Source organism: Lingula anatina, chromosome 7, assembly GCF_051362555.1.
Source record: "Lingula anatina isolate TDL-2025a chromosome 7, LinAna3.0, whole genome shotgun sequence".
NCBI lineage: Eukaryota > Metazoa > Brachiopoda > Lingulata > Lingulida > Lingulidae > Lingula > Lingula anatina.
This window is the reverse complement of record NC_141773.1, coordinates 13,904,539-13,928,061: the sequence shown is the minus strand read 5'-3', so window position 1 is coordinate 13,928,061 and position 23,523 is coordinate 13,904,539. Positions and strand designations below refer to the sequence as shown.

The 23,523-nt window shown below is 34.6% G+C and overlaps 1 protein-coding gene across 5 annotated transcripts in view; it reads right to left on the bottom strand.

Annotated features, from left to right (window-relative positions):
• LOC106151065 (dual oxidase) overlaps positions 1-23,523 on the bottom strand; it is a 50,754-nt gene that overhangs the window by 1,752 nt on the left and 25,479 nt on the right. For all 5 annotated transcript variants that reach the window (XM_087018571.1, XM_087018570.1, XM_087018568.1 and 2 more), the window contains 31 exons: positions 21,960-22,090; positions 20,963-21,034; positions 19,901-20,062; positions 19,092-19,279; positions 18,588-18,801; positions 18,155-18,324; positions 16,412-16,472; positions 13,985-14,081; positions 13,297-13,375; positions 12,838-12,940; positions 11,977-12,170; positions 11,386-11,564; positions 10,820-10,938; positions 10,372-10,509; positions 9,793-9,915; positions 9,473-9,678; positions 9,003-9,188; positions 8,531-8,620; positions 8,063-8,198; positions 7,675-7,768; positions 7,249-7,424; positions 6,951-6,981; positions 6,385-6,578; positions 5,914-6,144; positions 5,267-5,357; positions 4,734-4,783; positions 4,053-4,334; positions 3,465-3,694; positions 2,857-3,021; positions 1,872-2,027; positions 1,552-1,677 (listed from right to left, as the gene is read on the bottom strand). In XM_087018571.1, coding sequence (XP_086874697.1) covers positions 1,552-1,677; positions 1,872-2,027; positions 2,857-3,021; positions 3,465-3,694; positions 4,053-4,334; positions 4,734-4,783; positions 5,267-5,357; positions 5,914-6,144; positions 6,385-6,578; positions 6,951-6,981; positions 7,249-7,424; positions 7,675-7,768; positions 8,063-8,198; positions 8,531-8,620; positions 9,003-9,188; positions 9,473-9,678; positions 9,793-9,915; positions 10,372-10,509; positions 10,820-10,938; positions 11,386-11,564; positions 11,977-12,170; positions 12,838-12,940; positions 13,297-13,375; positions 13,985-14,081; positions 16,412-16,472; positions 18,155-18,324; positions 18,588-18,801; positions 19,092-19,279; positions 19,901-20,062; positions 20,963-21,034; positions 21,960-22,053 — 4,437 coding nt within the window. In that variant the 5' untranslated portion in view covers positions 22,054-22,090. The remainder of the gene's footprint in view (positions 1-1,551; positions 1,678-1,871; positions 2,028-2,856; positions 3,022-3,464; positions 3,695-4,052; positions 4,335-4,733; positions 4,784-5,266; positions 5,358-5,913; positions 6,145-6,384; positions 6,579-6,950; positions 6,982-7,248; positions 7,425-7,674; positions 7,769-8,062; positions 8,199-8,530; positions 8,621-9,002; positions 9,189-9,472; positions 9,679-9,792; positions 9,916-10,371; positions 10,510-10,819; positions 10,939-11,385; positions 11,565-11,976; positions 12,171-12,837; positions 12,941-13,296; positions 13,376-13,984; positions 14,082-16,411; positions 16,473-18,154; positions 18,325-18,587; positions 18,802-19,091; positions 19,280-19,900; positions 20,063-20,962; positions 21,035-21,959; positions 22,091-23,523) is intronic.

Below are 23,523 nucleotides of genomic sequence, written 5' to 3'. Positions count from 1 at the left end.
CACAAGCCAGCATGCCCTTTTCAAGAAATTTAAAATTATTTAAAAAAGAAAAAAAAAACTTTATGAAAATGCAAAGAATCACTGCATGCAGTCAGGGAAGAGACTGAATTTCAGTGAAGAAAATTATCTTTAAAAATAATTTATGAATTACAATATTCTTGATTTTATTCATAACTTGATATATTGATGGTCATTAAAATCACTCCGAATATTATTGAGGTCTCTTCAAATTGATATTGTTACATTTTATACAATAGATATAAGATATATTGGAGAACTCGTCCAGGGGGGTTGTAAATGACCAGTTAGACACATACACTTTTCACAGACTGTTAAAACACTGCTCGACTCATCACAAATAATTGACACATCACCACAAATAATTATCTGATTGTTAAACATCCTTTAGTTTGAAATAAGAAAAAAAAACAAAATGTCTTTGGTACAGTAGGCAAACAGAAATACTCCAATTTCATCGGCTATTTGTTAAAAAAATTAATCACTTGGCAAATAAAATAATAATAATGATGTCAAAGTAAAGTCTAAATAAATAAATAAATAACCCAGGTGGTTAAAAAATTTATCCTTGAGATTTCTGAAGGAGTTCAATTTTAACAATTGGAAATAAGTCTCATCTCAGAAGGGAGCATACAATCCAGGATTGGAATTACCAATTTATTTACAACTTCCAGCTTACACCATGAACCAGACCTGAGCAACTGAACCATGCAGGGATGAGACTGCCATTTAGTGAAAAAAAAGTTTAAATATGGCTTGGGGCATTTTTGGCTCCAAAAAAGTCTGAAATCTGCCGGTAGTCCAAAAAACCTCATAACTGATCATGCTGTAGGTAAGCCCTGGGGGGGGGGGGGGGGGGGGGTAACCACTTAACCAAAAGACTGTTAACTAGAATGACCTGTTTAAAATACTATTTTGAGTTAACTCAAAGGTTATTGACACAGTTTAAAACACATGCAATTACTAAAACTGAAAACTAACTGGAAGAGGAAGAGACTACAAATAACTGACCAGCACCAAACTTACCTCGGGTTCCTAAAATATTTTATTTGTTAATAATGTAAAGCAAGCATATGAATAATTGATTTGTTGTTTATCAATTATCATTACTTATATACTACATAACATATTAGTCACATATTTAGTATTTTGCAATAACCCTTTGTTTAAGTGGGGTTGTGCAAATAGTGCCTATAGTAGAATAACTTGTTATTTATGCTTAAGCAAAATGCCTATAAATATTAGCTTAACATAGAAGTTTATAAGGAACAATTAGAGCACATAAAAAATTATTTCCAACTATGCTACATAATTTTGCTAACGAAGCAATTTTATCCATATATTGAACTGCATAGAAGCTTTAAAACTTACACACATTCAACTTTATTTATTAATCCAGCATCTCTCCTCATTTTTTCTAATTCACAAAATGAGTTGGGGTGGGGGGCAATTTTGACAACAAAGGCCTACATGAAGTACAGGGCTAGGTCTGTAAATTTCTCAAAGAACACGTACAGTGTATTGGTCTTATACCTTAGATGTCTCCTGAACAGACTGGAATATCTTCTCAAACTGGGGACGTCCAAAGTGGGTCTTTGCTCTCAGTCCTGTGAACAAACTCTTCCCAGACACTTTAGTGAAATGCTCCTCACATATATACTGAAATTAATTGTTATCATTCTTACATGTACCCTTGACACAGTATAATAATAATAATAATAATAATAATAATAATAATAATAGTAATTATTATTGTACACTTCACAAACAGATGCCTAATTGTAATACACAGTGTGTGTGATTTTCTGGTCTCATCAAGTCATGGTCTGATCTGACCTCACATATCAACATACCAGCATGGCAGTCCTCAGGTCAAACTTTTGGAAGAACTGCGTGATGAAAATGTGAATGTTGACCAGTCCGTTCTTGTCCACCTCCTCCACTTGTCTTAGAATGTCGATCAGCCACTCATAATGGCGCTGACTGGCTGTCACCCAGATAAAGTACAGCTGAAATAAGCAAATTATATAAATAAATGACAGGTTCTGAACTGGTGTATTTGAAAAGAAATTATATGAATAAAGCAATCAATCGGAATAGATTAAGGAACCCAATGCCCCAGACTTCACATGTTACAAGAAGGCAATCTCTATTATCAGTTACAAGACACAAGAAATTTAAGTCATTATGTCAGGTACAGGCATTCAATAGAAGGTAGATTTTAGGAATTAGGAAACTGGTGTATGTGCTTTTTTTATTTTTTATTCATTAATTTATTTTATTTTTTTTGTGGGGGGGAGGGAGTAAGGGGGAGATTTAAAATAGCAAAATATGAATTCATATGGCTATACAGGGACATCAGCTTTACAGTTAGGTTTAAATGTCTATGTCCTGTTTTTCCTGTTTTCAGTCCAATTATGTAATATATTAATAAATATCATATCTGGATATGATGGCTTAATATGATATACACGAACATGCCCAATGATTGTATACTAGTAATTTTGTTTTTCCTGCTATAATATAAAAACCACACATGAAAACTAAAAAAATTCACACATTTCAAAATTTGATTTTGTTATTCCATATGCTCAAAAACAAAACAAAAAGAGTTCTTTTTTATAACTTAAATAAATCTTCAAATAAAAAAATAGGAATATTCAGTTTAGCACACATCTCACCAGCAAAATGAAAGAAAATATAAAACAAACCTGATAAATATTTTATTTCCCAAACCACTAAAGTATGTTTTTATACCTTGAAACATGTTTTTATACCTTGAAACATGAAATATCTCAATAAGAGAGTAGTTCTCATACATCTATTTGATCTCCCTACCTTCTGGCACTTGATCTTAAAAGTGTTTTTAATGGTGGACATGTGGACAAAGTCCTTGAGAATGGAAGCAAATGGGGTAACTCCAATTCCTCCACCAACCAAGATGGACACATCATACTGATACCAGTCCTGGTGTCCAGAGCCGTAGGGGCCATCCAGAAACAACTGAAATAGACTTAATACTTAATTAGAAATACAAACATTCAGAGAGCACAGGCCTCCTGGTAATTTGTGGTAGCTGAGAGCAGTCATTTCAAGGTAATTGGCCGAATCTCACAATGGTGAAGGAATCTTTTAAATATTCTCAGACCCATATGTTAATCTGGATCAAGGCACACCATCATAATCTAATTATTTTCAAGTAAGACCATATCTTGGCAATGGTAACAGTGATACCCATGAAACTGAAACTACTGCATGTAGGCAAATTCACATATTTGTTTGACAATTACTAGTGCCAGATCACGTGTACATGTATACTAGTATAACACCAATTTTCCGAAGTTCTCAGTTAATCAGTACATTATAAATTTTAATATGTTTTATTTGTTCAATCTTCAAACTTCAATTTTTCCAAAAAATATGTGACTTCAACCATCTCCTGGTACCTTAGGATAAGGGCCATCCCTAAGCATGTCCGGGTCGTATAAGTTCCTCAAGTTCCACGTCCAGGGTCCTATGGCTCTGATGTGGAGGCTGAGTGTGTCCTCCTGGGGGGCAGAGGTCAAGGTGAAAGGGTGATACTCGTGGCGGCCCTGTGACAGGCAGGCAATGCGCACCCACTGCCCTGATTTGTACTCAAAGTTGGGTGGGCGCTTGAACTCCAGGAAGGTCACATCTTGTGAAAAGCAAAAAAATAAAATTAAATAAATAAATAAAAATAAATTATTAAAGGAAAGTTGAGAGCACTTTTGTCAAGTTAAACTTCTGTCTTAATTTCAAAGAGTTAATTATTTATGAAAAAGAGTTGGTTATTTATTGTGGTTTAAAATAAGTCATTGGTTATATACATTTGATCAACACTTTACTCAATATAAAAGAGACAAAATCAGGAAAACGTCAATCAAGGACATAAAATATCTTTTTGTTATAAATTTTTAAAACCTCCATGCAATTATCAACTTAATTATAAATCCTAAAGAAACCCACTTAATGAGTTCATCAAATTAAAACCAGTTTGTAATACAAATACCAACCAGAGGGCAAAAGTTCTGCATTTATCACAGAAATTTCCATCTTCCGTCGGCTGATGCTGACCAGCTTATCAATGGTGAACAAAATGGCAGGTCCGACAAAGTACGCCCAGAAGTATGGCAACTGCAGGAGTCGCCCGCTGCCATGCAGTATGGTCAGAATATACATGGGGATGATGAGCTTGTGCGTGGCCCAGAAAGCATTGAAGATGAACTGCCTGGCACACTGCGTGGCAAAGATGTAGATGACAAATATGACAATCGTAACCAGGACTCCTGTCATGCCTGGAAATATTTTTTAAAAAAATAATAATAATAAAATAAAATAAAATAATAAATCAATAAATAAAACAAAAACAAAAAAACAAATACAGTCAACTCCACTCAGACACACACGTCTGGGACCAGAAAATTTGTCAGAGTTGCTCAAAGATTTGGTTAAGGGAATGATCATAATACATAATTTCAGTCGATATTGCTTACAATTAAGTTCATCGAGATATGTTCGAGGTAAATACAGTGCAACAAGTTATGCAGTCTACTTTTACTATATACGAAGTTTTGATAAAATGTAAAACTAAAATGTTTATATAAATATGTACATGGAAGTTGACCTGCACAACAAAACTCCCCCCCCCCCCCAAAAAAAAAATCAAATCATTAAATTAATACATCAAAACATACCAGTTAGAGTTCCCAACAGCCACCATGCAAAAGTTGGCAGATACTCCGACCTAAAAAGGTGCACAATACTGGTCAGAAAAATAAAGAATTTTTGAAGAGTCTAAATATATTTTTATCAATAAAAGACATGATATTTTAACCTTCATCCATGACTTTGGATATGACGCACGTTTCTACATAAGATACTAGTACAAGCTAAGAAAGGCATATTATTGTTTCCAAATTATGCATGCCACATAATTTTACCACACTGACTGTAAAAATGAAATCTGCATTTATCTAATAACATTCAATTTAAATTAAGAAAGCCATACAATTCCAGTCACTATATTTCAGTTTGTCCTCAGTATTGTAAATGATGAGTAACTGTGAACTCTTAGCAAAATGTAATCCCTGATATAACGTACTATAACAAACTAAGTATATCAACAGTGTTAACATATTGTCATATAAATATCTTTTATATTTAAGTTCTAATTTATAATCAACTTTCTTCTCAAAGAATTATTAATTAATCAACGCAGTTTACTAACTTGAAGAAGATTTCATCAAAGATGCAGAGATGCTGGACAGGCTGTGTGGAAATGTGGTAGAAGTTGAGGGCGTGCCCCACTACATGTGCCACTGAAATAAATAATCACGCAGCATGAAATCAAAAGAATATAAAATTAAATGATGTACTAATGTGAATGTGTGTGAAAACAAAAGAATTCATTCAGATATTGCCTGTAAGTATATGAGGAGGACACACTAAAAACGTGGAAAAACTTTTTTAAGCCATTTTGGATTTTGACTCAAATGGGTAGCACTGATAGTAAATACAAATATAATGTTACAGTATCTTGAAAATCAACCCTTTCATCTCTTTGATAAAATTCCATCCAAATTCAATACTGTAGTTCATTTGTGTTTGTACCAAACTACTTCAGGCCATGTCTTATAGATAAGTACCGAGTCTCGTGTTTAACAGCTTCTTGTTGGTCAGCATGCACAGATTTAGCACCATACTTCAGGTCTACTTCAGTTGTAAAATCATCAAAAAATGCATGCACAGAATCAGACACTCAAACTGCTTATGTGCCACTAGGCATTAACTTAAGATGTCATAAGTGCAGCGTGGTCTCTCCAGTGACCCAAATTTCTGCTCCAAAACTGTCCCAGTCTGAACTCACGTACTTACATGTAAAGAAGAGAGCCGTCCAAGCAATGACCTTGTGAAAGGCCACATTGGAATCAAAGGGGATGTAGAGATTGAGAAAAGTCTCGCGTAACCTTGTGATCAGATTACGACACACTGTCAGAAGGATCAAGGAATAGCAGAAGGTCAAGGCGGCAGCAGAGCCCCGAGATACCGGGACACCATAACTGGCAATGCGGCGAAGTCCAAAGTGTTCTTTCTCCACTGAATAGGCTGGAAAAGGAAAAAAAAAAATTTTAATGAAAAATATTTATATAATTTATCAGATCAAGAGGGTGACAAACACGTAATGATCAAAATGATCTGAAGTTTCTTATAAATCATATTTTTATACCAATGTACAACCTAACTCGACCAATTTTCTAAAGTGCCTGCTGTGCATAACATATACTCCAGCCATTGTTCATTATCAACAGTACACAGCTGTACATTTTGTTCCCTGGAGCCACTTACTATAAAACCTCTCAGAAAACAGCCCAATGCAAATGCCATAGAAGATGATGAGATAAAAGATGTGCTGCCTGTTGTTTTCAATGAAGTGTAAAACGTTCTTCATCTTGGCTCCGATGGGGTGGTATTTCTCTCGTGTGGCACCAAAGGCATCTTGACCCGTGTTGCCAAATTTTACCTTCTCCTTGTCAACATTACTACAATAAATAAATAAATAAATAAATAAATAAATAAATAAATAAAATGAGTATAATATGATTAAAAAAATTTATATGCTTTAATAGTGCATTCATTGTATTTTGGTCTAAAAATATAATGCTTGCTGTTACTCTTGGAAAATGCTTTCTCATCCACTCCAATATTAGCCAACAGCATTATGTAAACTTAATATACTCATAAGGGCTGCTAGATATTTAAGATGCATGACCTAAACTACTCATGAAATTTATCACTGCACATTATATTGATCTAAGTTTGTATCATGAACTACTGTTTAAATTACAGGCTGGGTGTATTTATGTGTCATTTTTTCATCTGTTCAAAACAATAATCTCAATGGCAAACCTTACCTTCTTTTCTTTGGGAAGCAAACTTTAGTGCCTGAAACAATTTCAGTGGAAGCAATGTTAGTTACTGCTCTGTCACCAAGTGAAAAAAAAAACAAACATTTATGCTGTATCCAGTCTTCTAAACTATCCACAAAGTTCAGTTTTGAATATTCAGCAGTTCAGACTAAAAAAAGTTTCTACATCAATTGTTTCAAGAAATCACACTCCAATAATTATAATATTATCTGTAGCTATTAGATTTACTTAATGAATAAGAGTTTATTTTCATCGTCTTGAAAACATTATTTAACCCTCTCACCCTTCCAATCTATGCAGACATCCCACAACTTTGTCATGTCGTCTGCTAGCAGTTGTTGAAATTCCTCAAATCGGAGTGATCCTTTCCCTTCCAGGCCAGAGTTGACAAACATGGTCTCTGTCAGTTTATCTACTTCATCTGCTGTCAGGTCAGTGTTGGCCATTTCTAGCAGAGATCTGGATAAAAACGTTCTAATTTTGCTGAATCCTTTTCAAATAAAGTATTAGTCTATATCATTTAAGTTAGTCAATGCAAAGAAATCTAAACCTAAAATTTTTCTATTACCTTCTTCAAGTACAGCTAGTATAAGTACACTCTAAAAACACACAAACAAACAAATTTTAGGAAATTTGCCTCTCAGTCAATTTTGTTCCTATTTCGCATGGGAATTAAACAACAACAACAACAAAAACAACAATGTCCAACCTCAGTAAAGCCGCAATTTCTTCTTTATTCAGAGAGCCACTGTGGTTGAGGTCATACATCCTGAACAGCATGTGGAGTTTGTCTTCACAGGATCCTGAAATATACAGTGCAAGATAATGATCAAATATTCAACAAAAGTTCAATAATACCCATTCCACTACAGAGGTGAAATATATTTTGCTTTTACTAACATTCAACTTCTTAATATATATCTATTCAAATATTTAATAACTGCTTAAAGTAACTATCAATCCATTAAAGATTTTATAATTATTTATCCTTCCAATATAATTTAAAATCAATTTACTTTTTGATCCACTGATTCATTTATTGATTCATATGGGATTGAGTTATAATCATTTTTGTTTCAAGTCAAATTTACTTTTACCTTTGGAGAAGAGAACCACAGCATATAGAAACTCCCTGAAGGAGATGTATCCATTCTGATCCTTGTCCAGCATAGAGAAAAACTGCTCCACAAATAGTGAAGATGGTTTCAGTGCTAGGGCCTCTGCAAACTCTGCCTAAAAAACAAACAAATAAATAAATAAATAAATAAATAAATAAATAAATAAATAAAAATCTTGAGGGAAAGCTTAGAGAGCATCAAAATGTGGTGAACTAGGGATTTTAGTGTCTCTTTCATTCTGATGGTAAAAAGCAAATTGTTCCCTAGCTCATAAAGACCAGTCAGTCTTGTGATCGTTGTGTCATGTTCATGGCGGTTCAAGGCCACGGATGAATTAAGAGTCATCACAACATGCCTCGTATAGAAAAAAATACATTAAGTCTCTTAAAAAACAATTAACTTTTTTACTAACATCAAAGTGGATCAATCTGGATTCAGGTGTTATACCTTAGAAAGCTCCAGGTTGAGAATTTCCTTGGCTGTTCCTTGTTCTATTGCCTCAGTCTCCATTCTTGGTTGATGATCCAAAGTAAGAGCCTGCAGCATAGATAAGGACAAGGGTTCACAATCAATGATTACATATGTTGGTGTGAACCAAGTCAATGGAATATGATAATAAGCTGTAAAACAATGTTTCATGGGTTGCCTTTCATTCCCTTCAAGTAACAGTCCATTGGATTCATTTCATTTTATTTACTTATTGCAATGGGTTACTTTAGTATACGTGTATCAAACAAATTATTGGAAAAGAAGCTTATCTCACCATACAGTGCTTCATCAGATTTGCCTTTTAGAAAAAAAAAATTTAAGGTTGCGACCTACATTAAAAGCAGAAACTTACTATATAATAAGCAATCAGGTTATATCAATCACAATTGTAAGCATTCAATAATAATCATGATGCCATGATGATTATTACCTCTGCAAAGACAGTCTTAAAGAAACGCTCCAGTAACTGCTGCCTCTTCCTCTTAGTGACTGCATTTTCTAGTATATTCTGCTGCTTGTCATGAAAAAACTGCAAATTCTTATTGAAGTCATTCAGGTAGCTTTTAAATTTTCTCAGGAATTCCATTCTGTCTTCTTCATCGTCGAACATCACAACCTATTATCATAATAAAATCATGAACATTGTTAAACATAACTGATTTGCATTAATGTACACACTTTTGTTTTCTGAAACTATTTCCAAACTTACTGGCATATTTTTCAATGTCTGTTAATATGATCATATTTTAATATGGTGAAGTAAATGCATGTGTGAAGTGTTTTTAACAACTTGCAATTTCTTTTAATTTTACATGGCTGGCTAAATGAAGTACCGTATATCAGTTCATTTCCACGTGCTTCAGCATGTTACACAAACTTTAAGGTTACATTTACACATACCAGATCATATTCATTAGGGATTTGAATAAGCATTGTTTCTTTCCCACGGTTCATGCTGAGCCAGACGTTAACTTCTTCAGACATTGAGAAGTCTAAATGGCGTATTTTCGTCCCACTAGCTGTTAAGACTAGCAGTCCACATGTCATGTCATCGAAATGTAGCTCAATGCTACGAGGAAGGTCTTTAGGATCTGTCCACTCAGTAGCTGAAAGGGGAAAAAGTGGGCATTTACTTCTTTCAAGATAAAGCTGATAAAAATACCTTATACAATGGCTGTGGCCGGGGCATGAGGCAGTAAAATATAAATGTTTATACTTACCTGCTATGTTTCCAGCATTGGCTCTCACCATGGACCGTAACTTGTCCATGTGCAGAGTTCTCTTCACTCTCTTTGTCCTAAACTTCTTCACTCTGTAGATGAGGTAGGCCACCAAGATGCAGACTGGAAAATAATTAAAATAGTAAGAGAGCATGTGCCTATGGTAAAGATACCACTCAAAGAATACTCAAAGCTCAAATAAGTCTCATATTTTTAGGCTATTAAATGTCTTTTAAAAAAATAAAATTATGAAAATCTTACAAAAGACCTAGAAGACCAAGACACACTGGGCCTAGATTTGACTCCTTTTCTCAATACGATTTGTCTATCTTACAGAAGCCTGCTTGTCCCTCACAGAATGGTAACACCTCGGTGGTGACACCCTTACTGGTGAATCTCCTTGGCTTCTCACAAAATGGTGATACCTAAATGGTGATGCCCTTGGCTACTCAAAGAATGGTGACACATTAGTGGTGACACCCCTAGGCTACCCACAGAATGGTGAAATTTTAGTGGTGACACCCCTTGGCTACTCACAGAATGGTGCCACATTAGCGGTGACACCCCTAGTTTACTCACAGAATGGCACCAGTCCCAGTACCACAAGACTCCCTATAAACCAGAGCTCACTGCCAGCAAAGTAATCCCAGCCCTGGAGATCTGTGCATGGCTCCATATCCTCTATCACCAGCTGCTTCTCTTGAGGACAAGGGTCCCCTGTAATGATAGAATAGACAGATTGATTAATAAACAATTTGAAAGCTTAACAAACAAACAAACAAATAAATAAATAAATAAATGTAAAATGCACAGGCAGTAATCAAAATCAAACAAAATGTTTGCTGCAACATAACATAAGACACATTTATACGTTAAAAAACACAACACTTGTAAAAATTCCATTAGGCTTGGATGATCATGTGCGCAGGAGGGCTCACAGTGGCACTGAATATCATTCATCTTGTTCTTTTAAAAAAGTAATTTTTGCCCATTTTCATGGAGTTAGGTTTAGTTGTGAACTTGTTACCTTGTTGCCATAAGAAAACATCTCTTTGCAACCAATCTGGCTCAATGTTTGTCACGTTGGTGATGATGTCGGCAAACTTAATACTCTTTATCTGGGCAATCTCATCATCTGTGAACAGTCTAGAAGGGAACACCCATTTCTTAATTTTGCAGCATTTTATTAAACTTTCTAATCATGTGCGTATCAATTATATAGTTTTCAATGAATGAGACTGTAAATTTTTTAATTATTTTGTCAAGGTTCAATTTTTTGAAGGAAATTTCTAAATAGAGAAAACAATTACTTCTTTGACTGATCAGGAGCTATTAACTTAGTGTGTTTTCATATTTATATATACTTATTTAATAAATTCATATAAAAAACAAGACAATAACACACACTCAGTGTATGGAAGACTCTTGAAAACCTGGATAATTCTAATTACAAACTATATTTTTTTTTCAACAATTATCAACTACAATGGGCCACGATTATAGTTACTGTCAGTATTATATACTATTAATATTATACATAAAAGATATAATATTGCATAGCACCAGACTGAGTGGTGACTTGTAAATATTTACCCATTTTGTTTATTCTCAAACCAGTATCTGTCTGCATCTCTGATACGGAGAAATTGGTCAAGAAGAATTTCGCGGAATAGTGGTCCAGGGCCATATCTACCTGTTTCTGCCATACCCCCAGCAAAGACATCCAAATGCTCCATACTGCCATTGTACACATTGCGCAGCTTTTCAACAGTCTGAAAGTATGGAAAATGACAGAATTGCATTGAGCTGTATATCACATATTTTTATCAATATTACTTTAAAGTGGATCATTTATGAAATGATGATATATGTTGATATTTATTTTTGAAATGCCAGAAAGATTATGGGGTATAAATAAGTCAGGATGCTTTTAGAAATTGCATAAAACATTGGATGCAAGTGCAAAGACAGGCTGTGCAAAATATGATCCCAAGTATAGATAAAAACTGCATTAAATTTATCACAACAAAGAAAACAGATTTAGTGTAAAAATCCAATATAAGATACGCCAGAAGATGGTGAAAATTTTTCTGTCAGAAGACAGTCAAAAACTGAAGATGGATCAACAAAGATAATTTGGAAGTCTGTCAGAAATATTTCTGGATCCGCCTCTGTTGGTATCACCTGTTTCACAGTTTCCTTCTCTTCGGCTGTGGTAGTGTTCACCAGGCTTTCCAGGGCATCCCATGTGTCCACCTCTTCAAGACCAAAGGCCCTCCTGGCCGAGTTATAGTTCCCCAGTCCAAAGTCCCTTCCCCTCATGATGGTCTGGACCACCACGTCATGGCGAGAGAAGTGCAGCGGACCTGGGCTTTTATCTGGAAGTGTATTTGAATTTGTCAGTTTTTATTATTAAATCTCGTACCAAATCCAAAAGAGATCAAATGGGAGTCATTAGGCCTCCTGCATACCTGACTGATGAATATTACATTTTTTTTAAGACAGTACAAGACAAAGGACATGAGTGAGATTGAAATTTGGCCTGTCAGCTAGAGGCTACAGTAACTCTAATTCTTTAGTTTACATTTTTGTTAATTTTTTTGTTAATTTTTTAAAGTTTCTACTACTACTAGTAGTACTACAATGGATTTCCTTACAGGAGAAATCTCTGTGACAATATGCAATAATTTCCCAAATTTTTGAAAAATTACTTTGGCTGATGGAATTATATACTAAACAGGATCAATACTTAAGAATTAACTGTCTAAAAAGAAGACTTTATAGAGAACCATTACAATTTGCCAGAAGGCAGTGAGTCATATCATAGTACCTTATTAGGAAGAGGGGAGAGGGTGTGCCTTCATCAAAATTTGAACTACAAGTAGGTTCTACGAACACTCATAGATCTCACTGTACAAAGTTTCCTGACTGGCCACAGATGTGTGATGTTATTAAATAAATGTAACATTAACAATCAGCATTTAACAAATAACTGAGGGGATTGGGGAGGGATATAACCCGGTTATTAACCCCCTGTACCAGTACCTCTTACGTCATCCACCACAACTGTGTCTTCACGCTCTGCTATCTGAGACGCCATTCCCATTAACAGCTCATCAAGTGCCCCATGGTAGCTCTCCAACAGATCCTGAAGAAGTGTCAATTTTCTAGATTTACATCAATACCTACCATATCTCTGGCATCCTCTTTATGTCTAACAGTAATGTAGCTTCTAAGTATTGCAAGTACCAGAAAATATATGACAAAGCATTTCATTTGGGGGGGGGGAGAAGTGTTAGTTTAATCGTAAGGGGCAAAGAAAATTAAAATTTTTTACTTTGTATCCAAGGAAAATTTAAACATATGCAATATTTTCCAGGTTACACAACCAAATGACACCAAACATGATCCAATTGCTCAAATTAAGATAAATATCATGTAATGTAAAATGCAGCAAACAAGAAGCTGTGCACCTTCAAAGTTACGACCATGAGCATTCTTTACCTGAGACTCAAAGTACGAGTTACATAGCCTCCAGGGCTTTGTGAAGTTGCCTCCTTTGTTGAACTCACACTGATCATTCCTAGAAATAAAATTTTAGTTACTAATTTTTCAACATCCTTTTTTTTAATGTGTTAGTTTGTGCATACCTGTGTGTGGACACAAAAAAAAAGTTATTGATCAAAACTGGCCAAACTATACAAAACTGTCAAAGGAAGCTGAATTTATTTCAAGTTTTTTTACAAACAAGATTAGCTTTAAAACATGGGCTCCACTCTGTTGTACTTTTTAATAATTTAAAAATGCTCCACAGATATGGACTTTATTAAACCTTATATATAAGCCTGAAGGTATAAGGACCTTGTCTTACCTACTATATAAGCCTAAAGGTATAAGGACCTTGTCTCACCTACTATATAAGCCTAAAGGTATAAGGACCTTGTCTTACCTACTATATAAGCCTGGGGGTATAGGGACCTTGTCTTACCTACTATATAAGCCTGGAGATATATTAAGGGCCTTATTATACCTTCTATATAAGCCTAGAGGTATAAGGACCTTGTCTTATCTTCTATATAAGCCTGGGGGTATTAGGACCTTGTCTTAACTTTAATATAAGCCTTGAGGTATTAAGACTTTGTACATGTACTACCTTCTATATAAGACTGGGGTTATAAGGACCTTGCCTTACCTTCTATATAAGCCTGGGGGTATAAGTGTGATTAGGTATCTGCTGGCTGCAGCATGGAAGGCAGCTGTAACTCCTGGCTGGATATAGTTCTTATAACCTGCAAAAATGCAAAAAAATGAAGTAAAATAAACATTACTTGGAATTATTCCTCAGTTTGTAAATTTGTCTGGTCACAAAAAAAAAAAAAAAAAAAATGTCTGACTGCACAATTAAAAAAACTATTAAAATGTAAAAAAAATGAAACATATAGTAAATTATTTGTAAAAAATATTCTATGAAAGTTTATATGAGAGTTATAGATAAGGAGTATAGATAAGGAGATAAGGAGTATAGATAAGATTCCTTAAATGCATGTGTGGCATAAGAAAGCTAAATATCAAAAGGATAAGCTACTGTTAAAAATCATCTTACATTATCAAAATCATTTTTATCTAAAAAAGTTTGAAGAGCTCCAGAGATAAAAGTTTTTGTATAAAGACAGTTCTTAACTCTGGCATTATAAACCTCCGTTTTTTTTGTTTTTTTTTTCATAAGGAGAAAAAAAAATAACTTGCTTTACAGACAGTGGAAGAAGAATTATGTAGGCAATAACCAGGGCTGAACAATGCCTTATTTGTAAAGTATTGATAAAACTGATGCCAACTTTCTACAGAGACTCCAAATTTTAGTAAAAACATCAAAAAATACATATAAAAGTCACAAGTTCAATCCCAATTATCCTAAAAATTCAATCAAGACCAAGCACCTTGCATGGCCACTCTCAATAAAATCACAGTAAAAACTGGTCAGGTATTAAGTCTAGATTGTCATTTCAACATCGACACGTCTTCATATGAATCTATTGCATGCAGTAAAACATCGAAACAGTGCAGCTATTGTAAAAGACATTGAATCTTCTCGCTATCATCTCAATCTTTTTTCTTTTGATTGTACCAGGTGAGAGATCTAAGAAGCACCTGACAAGATCTTGTATTCGGAGACTGGTACATGTGGCACTAAGTTACTGCAGTCAAAGTAAATGGTGTTAAGAATCCCATTTTATCATTCCATTTGAATCACCATCACTGATTGATATTGGCATGCTATGATAGTGGAGATTACTGAGAAAAGAATTTGATAAAAGAGAAAAAAAAAAGCTGTAACTCACACAAGGGCTGTTGAAAAACTAATTTTATACTTCATGCATGAAAGAAAAAAAAACATCTGACTCATTACATGAGATCTCGTTTATATGTCTGTTACATGACAAGAGATATAACTGTATCCTTATCTTCATGCACGTAACGGTATCACCCATTTATGCAATTATCTAATCAAGAAAAGATCAGTAAAATCAAAGGACAAGGAGAAATTATAACTGATTACTTCAAGCAGGAGATCAGTTTTGCTCCAAGTTCCATCGTTGAAACAATTATCAGAAAGCAGTCAAAAGATAATGGTAAAAGTGAACACTGCGTGTGTGTGTGTGTGTGTGTGTGTGTGTGTGGGGGGGGGGGGGAGATCCAAGTTGACTCTTACAAACATTAACCTTCTGTTTCACTTTCAAAAATAAATTGCAAATTAATCAGTTTAGTATGGTGCTCTCCTATTTCCTTCTATATAAAAGTTACAGTTCCTCTTAAAGAAAATGATTTTTAAAACAATACAAGCATGAGAAACCATCTTGCAAGTTGTTATCTTTGACATGATCTGAGTTTAAAAAATTGAGCTTATTAACCACAGCAATAAAGGGGCGGAGAGGGGCAGGACAGACATAAAAACAATCATCATTCATTTCTACTCAAGTAGCCGTAACAAAGAATCAAAACCTCAAAGCCAGTGGGTTAACATCATGGAAAAGAAGCATTTACAAGACAGAGGTGAACTTGTTCTGCAAATTACAATTGCATCAAATTGTAGGTCATTTTTCTTATCTGTCACCAGGGATGATTAACTCTGGAAATTACCTCTTGTCATCCTTTGTCATCTAAGTAATAGATAAAACCTTTAACTGTTCAGTAGTGTTTTTATAAGTAGATATTATGATAAAAGCTTTAACATGGGTACATGCATTGAAGGGTTAGTGGGGAAAACGACATTTAAATGCATTTTTCAATTTCAGGAAGACCAAATATTATAAATACAAGTATTTTGATAAAAAATAATTTTTGTTTTCATGTAAGCTTTCTTCATATTGTGTCAAGATGTTATTTAAGTTTAAATTTGATGTTTTTCTAGTGTGTGTAAATTAAAACTTGCCTCATATCATTAGTTTTTTCTCACAACTAATCCATCCTAAATATTCTTCTGCACTTGGATATCTAATTTTTACTGTCACAGTAGAGACTATTACCGTGAAATAATGACAAAACACTTCATTACCATCATGCTAGCATATTTTTGTAAAATAAATAATACACAATTAAGATACACAACATCTTCACTTACCTGTGTACTCTGGAATCGTCTCATTCAACAGTGTTGGCAACCACTCATACATAATTATGTTCTAAAAAAACAGAAAGAAAAAATTACAATAAGCAGGTATACTGACCAGAGAAGGTCATTTTCAGTCAGGTGACCTGGGTCTGTTGGTCACACCTGCAATAAAACATCTGTGGTCGGGAAATGCTACATTTCAGTGCATATTGAAAAATAATGGTTGTCTGTCGGTGAGAAATGTATGAGATTCCTTATCATTATCTCTCATTTTTTAAAGTTTCAAACCTTTGGATTTGATGAAGATAAATTTCTTAAGTTTTGAGCACTTCTTTGCATTTTGGTACTGTACACTGATCAAATGTTTTGGGATGTTTGGCACCTCAAGTTAAATTTTACAGTCAAAGTGTGTTAAAGATAGGTACAAAAAGCAACAGATAGTATGTGTGAATTTCAGAATTTTAAGGGAAACTGTGCTCATATGAAAATTACAAGAAGTCATATTTTTTTATTCTAAATATCCTGCAAAACTACTAATCTTTCCCAATTCAGTGCTTAAAAACTAAAAAAAAAAAAAAAAAACTTAAATAGCTGACAGCAATATTTCTTGTTGAAATGTACAGGAAGACATGATATTCAAAATGAAATAACAGTAATTAAAAACTCGATCATTAAATTAAAATTGGAATAAAGCATCCAAGTGCAAAGACAGGTCAAGCAATGACTGGTGAACAGGCAAAAGTTGTCTTTTTTCCAGGGAAAAAACATATTACAGAGGAAAAAAGATTTTACATAGTGAAAAATACTAGTGTGTAATTGTGGGGAAAAAAGATATTACAGAGCAAAAAAAAAAAAAAAAGAAAGAAATACTAGTCTGTAATGATCCCCCAAACAGAAGATGACTTACTGTTTTTTTTTTTTTTTTTTTTTTTTGTAAAATAATACATGACTGTCACATTAACTATTAGCTTCATGTAAAACAAACTCCTCAAAAATATTCTTTAAAGAAATACAGTATATTATAAGGTCAAATTTGACTGCATCATAATCATCAACAAAACAAAACATTTGCATATGCTATAATGTGCAATGTCCAGTACCTATATCCATCATCTTTATAGGTAATAAATATCCATTTTCTTGATGTCAGTCTTTTTAAGCCAATTTGTTAATGCTATTAGAAGTTAAGAGACAAGCTCAGATTTTGTCTTATAAAGTTCAATGACCTGGATCGCCTTATTTTAATAGTGCCTCACAACAAATTGTTCAATTTGGATGACCCAAAATACCATCTAAAACCCATAAAAAACATTCTCAGAAGATTTTTGTCTAGGTTTAAAACAACCATAATTTTTCACTATCCAAAGATATGAAAAAATATCTGTAAGCACTTGTAATGGAATCATGTCACAACAGGTCAATAATGGACCTTTACAAGCAACAAAAAGGTCCATATGCCATGTGCAGCATATTCATACTGTGTATAAAGATAAAAAACTTGGTTCATACAAGCTAGGTAACTTTTGAAACCAAATTTCACTCTCTACAATTCCCTACCAATAAAATGGCCCTCTGTGCATAATATATTTTACCACTAAAATTTAACATTTTAAAGATGTATATAGAATTTCATTACTAGTACAAACACACATACACATGCACACACACATGCACACACACACACATGCACACACACACACACGCACACACACACACACAAATAAAAATGGAAAGTGCTAGTAAGGAACCTACCTGCATTGTTGCGATTACCCATCGCCTTGTCTTGTGAAACATTACTTCATCAGCCCAGGTGGTATTCATCATGCTGGTGAACCGATCCGCCATGTAATTGTGCCAACGAAACCACACTATTCCCAGCGCCGTGAGGCCAGGGTGCATGTGGGTACGAGGATGGCCAAACACTGAAAATGATGAAAACAACACAATTAAAACGTGACAAAAACACCACAAAGTTTCATCAGCAGTGTAAATTTTAAAAGAAAAGGGAAAAAATAGCAATTAAAATAGATTTTTAAAAGATTACTAAAAAACCAGCCGTGTAAATTTAAAAAGGGGAAAAATTAACGATTAAGATACATCAATACATAAATTAATAACTTAGCAAATTAACACACACACACTTAAACAACAACCCAAGAAAAAAGAAGTTCAATACACCACTTACTCCACTTAGTCTCGGGATCACTTAGTTTGTGTTTGTGTGGACTAGGGAAGTTATCTAGAGGAAGACGAATATGATTCATTGCTGGGAACTCTTCCTCCCTGCTCCCATTGACTGACTTGAGGCGTCCATCGTGCATGGCCCTCAGACAGTTAGCCCATACCTCTTGTGTGCCATAGAGAAAGCTGCCATCAATCCAGCTGGTAACTTCATTAATCTGTGAAGTAAATGAGAAGTGTAAATGAGAAGTTTCCATTTTTTATTGGTGGCAATTACAAATTGTAATGCTACATGACCAGGTGACATAAATAACAGATGCAGAAAAACTTGTGCTTAACTTAATTAGACATTAACAAACATCACTACACCAGAAATGGGTTCATTTGGTACTTTCAATTGCTGAATGCCACAGTTTGTAAAAGCCTGAACCCATCAACATTGCTTTGCCATGTATCAAATAATTAAAAAATTTAGACTGTCTTACATAACACGTTCTCAATTTACTACCTGTTTTCTTGGATTATTAGGGGATCTTCCTGTCCTTTTATCGTATGCAGCTCTATAAAACGGCATCATCTCTCTTCCAGAGCACTTGGGATCAAAATCTTGGTCACACTTTGGAATAGGAACTTTGACCAATTCAACTGGACATGTTGGCATTGAAGAATAGGTGATCTCGTAGGTGACTAACTGACCTGGAATATGACACAAAGATAAATACGGTACATACACCATTCTGGCATCACTTAAGCATTTTCATTATTTTTTCTTCGCCTATGCAGTGAAAAAGTTCTCAAATTTCTGATAACCATTAAGCAAAAAAATTATTCTTTTTATCAAAAATATATTTTTTCATAAATGAGTGCATACAATAGTTTTATACCCCAGCCATTGACTGATTCCATCTTATTTTAAATCAGGTTCTGTGCTCCAAAAAATTTCAAAATTATCAAAAACAGCACCCTTAAAAAATAACAAAATATAGGTCTCTGCAGGATGTAATACGTAAACCCATGGCCCAAATCACAGTAAAAAAGGAGAAGAGGTGCCATTCAGTAAGGCTAATTGCACTCAGCTAGAGTTACGGCAGAGTTGGACTGATCTACACAGACCAAAGATACCTATGGGAATGGGCCCAACACCCACTTTTGACTTGACTTTTTTCATGGGACAAGGACTACTTCAGAGATAGGAATGGCCAAGGTTTGTCAACAGTTAGCTAACATAGTACAAACCACCACTGTACAGAGGGGGTATTTCCATGATCACTACATCATCCTGAATTTTCAGGAAGAAAAAAGAGACCTCTAATTTACCAAAGAAAGCCATGAGGGCTGTGAGGTTGTTGTAGGAGGGCTGTCCGCTGCTTCCATTGAAGACAGCATTGCTGATGTCCCTGGCGGCTGGACGTCCTTGACCAGATGGTTGGTATGTGTAGTCATCATAGCTCTGTGGAACAGTATTGAGAAGATGGCAGCCTGCAAAGAACAATTGTTATTAATTATGATTTTTAAACTTTTGGAAATATCATAAAATTACAGTAACTTTTATATCATTCTGAAACATATTGCAGACAGACTGGTACAGTGTACATGTATCACAAGTATATGCATGTATCTATGCTCTTGTCCATGTATTTTTGTATTTTACATGTCAGCTAGTTGGAAGGGAGTTGCTAGGTTGAACATATTACAACTATTATAGAATTTAAACATTATGCAAAGATGCTGCTGAACAGTATATGTGTTCTTGCTCAACTTTTACTTTAAAATCATGACAATTCTGTGGGAGGGAGTTGCTAAGAAACATCTTAACTTCTGTATCAATTTGAAACATTAAGCAAAGATGCTGGTACATGTATCAGTGTACATGAACAACTTGTATATATATATCTACAGTGATACCAAACGTGTACATAAACAATTTGTTTATGTGTCCTTGCATGTTTCAGTACTGTTTACTCATGACAAGTCTGCGTCTAATTGCTAGTCATTCTTATACTATGTCACTGTGGAAGCATGTACAGAAGATGGGAGCTTTAAAGGGTCAATGACAACCATGAGTAACAAGCACCAGATCCAAGGTTGAGCAAACATTAATTTGTTTCGTACTACAAATAATGAGACTATAAGCACAGGCAGGTCTACACTGTGGGTCAGTGGGTTTCATTGTCATCGACTTGGGCCTTTGTGGTAGCTGTATATTACTTATTATAACTAAGAGTAGCATCCAATGTGACAGACCACCCATCTCTATTTTCTTCCATTAATTTCAGGATATTTAAAGATAATTTAAAAGGCTAAATGCACATGATATAAAGGCTGATTAATATGGGAGTACCTAGCATCTAGTACATGACTATACAGGTCCATTCTTACCTCTGGTACCCCATCTCTGGTTGGCCAGGTTATTAAACCATCCGTCATAGCGCTGTCTCTCTGTACCAAAGGCTGGGAAAGAAAAACAAGCCAAAGAATGCATTTATATGTACTCCACCAAATATTAAAAAATATAAAGTACCAAGAAGGAAATACTAGCATAGGGATCAATGTATTATTTTAACATATTTGAAAAAATAATTACACCTACAAGGGCTTTTTAAAATGCATTTTCATTATTCAAGTTTAGTTAAATCATTTAGATAGGCTATTTTCACAAACACATTACATTTACATTGATTTCAACTGAATTTTTTCTCTTGGCTACTATCATTACAAATAAAGCATGTATTCATATTTTACGCCAAAACAAATATAATTACGTAGCAAATAACAAGGCTGGACCCCGAGTCAAGTACGTCGAGCGCGAACATGCAAAGCACTTTATTACAGTAGCTCTAGTGAGAACAAATTTATACCCCGGTGCGACAATGCCCCAATTCCAGGGGGATCAACTTGAGTCTACTTATGACCCTGGATTCGCGGCCTCAAAACACATATCCCCCTTCTTTAATTACACATTAAACAACACGAGCGGCACAAATCATACATAAATATGATCACTCATGGTTTAATTAAAGTACCTCTGTGGAACAAAGTAATCTAAAACATGTCGGGTTACCTGGTACACGAAGAAATCAAGATCACAATTTACAAATCGTGCGTTTCAAAATTCACGAACCTCCTGAAATATTAGCAACAACTATGGACCGATGTTTCCGTGCCCAGTAATTCTTCAAGACACTACCAGCAATGATTTAGAGCCAATTAAAGAGAAGAACATGTACATTCTAAAAAGAAGAACGCTGAAACATCCCCTGATACACACAAGACCTTTATTCGGTTATTTAAGCACCAGACTTAAAATAACATCATATACAATTACCTCATATACAAATACGTCCTACTTACGTGACTATAGGGGCCTTTATCTTACCTGCGTGTGTAGCTGTCACTATGTTAAGCGTCCCCACCAACAGACATATAAAAGTTATTTGCATCTCCATGGCAACGGGCATTTTATTCTTCATTTTACTGTGCTTACTGAACAGTCTCACTTTCTGCCACCTAAAGAAAACAACAACAAGATCAAAGTAAGACACTAAAGGAGAAATAATCGATTCTATCAGTGAAACAAAAAGTTTAATCTGAGGAGAGTGTTTGGTCAGAGCAATGCAGGGTATGAACAAATTCTGTCTTCGTTGAAAAAAAACTTCTTAAAATACTGGGCTAAGCTACAAGAAGTAACTTCATAGAAGGCGCCATTTGGGAGGTCTACAAGTCAGAGGAATTCTTTCTATATCACTAGCGCAAACGGTATGTTATTGTGTAATAGTGACAAATGTAAAATTTGTCTTCTTTATCTTCAGGGGCCTATTATGTAATGGGAAGAAAGAAGATTGGACGATAAGCTAGATTTAATGTTCGGGATCATGGAACGTTTATAGAGCTGTCAGAGAAAGGCATGCATTTTTTAATCGCAAGAATTAGTCAGAAAGGTTATGAATGTTTTCTGCCACACGTTTATTTGTGCAGGGCATGATATTCTCGCGTGAGAGCACGTGATCGGCATAATTGTGCTGCGTAAGGAGCGTGCCTTGTATTGGTACCATCACGTGTGGGTACCATCACGTGTCTTTTATGAAACCTATTATCACTGTCTCTCTCTCTCACTCTCTCTCTCTCTCTCTCTCTCTCTCTGCACAATGAGGTAGGCTACACAACCGTTATGTGTTACTTTGTGCTGCATTGAAAACTGCAAGAAATCTGAATCTGCATGAAAGACATTGTGAATAAATGTGAAAAGGCATTAATTATCTGTCGTTTTTTTCTTGCTCTAGATCAAATCTTAATTTTCTAAAATCCTGCTTTGAATTTTATACAGAAATGTTTTTAACATTTCATCTTAACTATAGATACAGAGTGTTTTAGTGCACTGTGAATGGTAAGCCTAATAATGCTTATATATTTCAAGTATTGGGTCCCTCTTTCCATTTCATTGCCTTGCATGCTGTTATGACCATAACTTCAAAACCGCTTTTGCCAGTTTGAAGTAAAACAATAGGCCTACGGGAATTGCTGTGCAAGGTGCCTCGTTGAACCAAATGTTTTAAAACTACTTTTTTTGTTTCACATCAAAAAGAGCGAACATTTTGTATTCTCATGAAAAATGGGTCATTGTGTTTGTATACTACATATACCTGAAACTGTCCAGCAATTGCACTGTAAACAAATAAAATGAAAAAGAAATACATATTGAATAAACGAAAAAAATTGAACTTGATAGAAAATGTACTTTGTTGATGTTAAAATTACGTTAATTAGCATCACAAGACTTTTAAGTACATGTACAGGTGATTCACTGAAGTACCAGTATTTGATATTCTTATATAAATATTATTTTCTTAAATCATGAATGAAAGCTTTCGCAGGATAAGTGTTGAAAATCGATCACAATAGCAACTGATATTTAATATGCTAGATTTAATTTCTGTTAATCT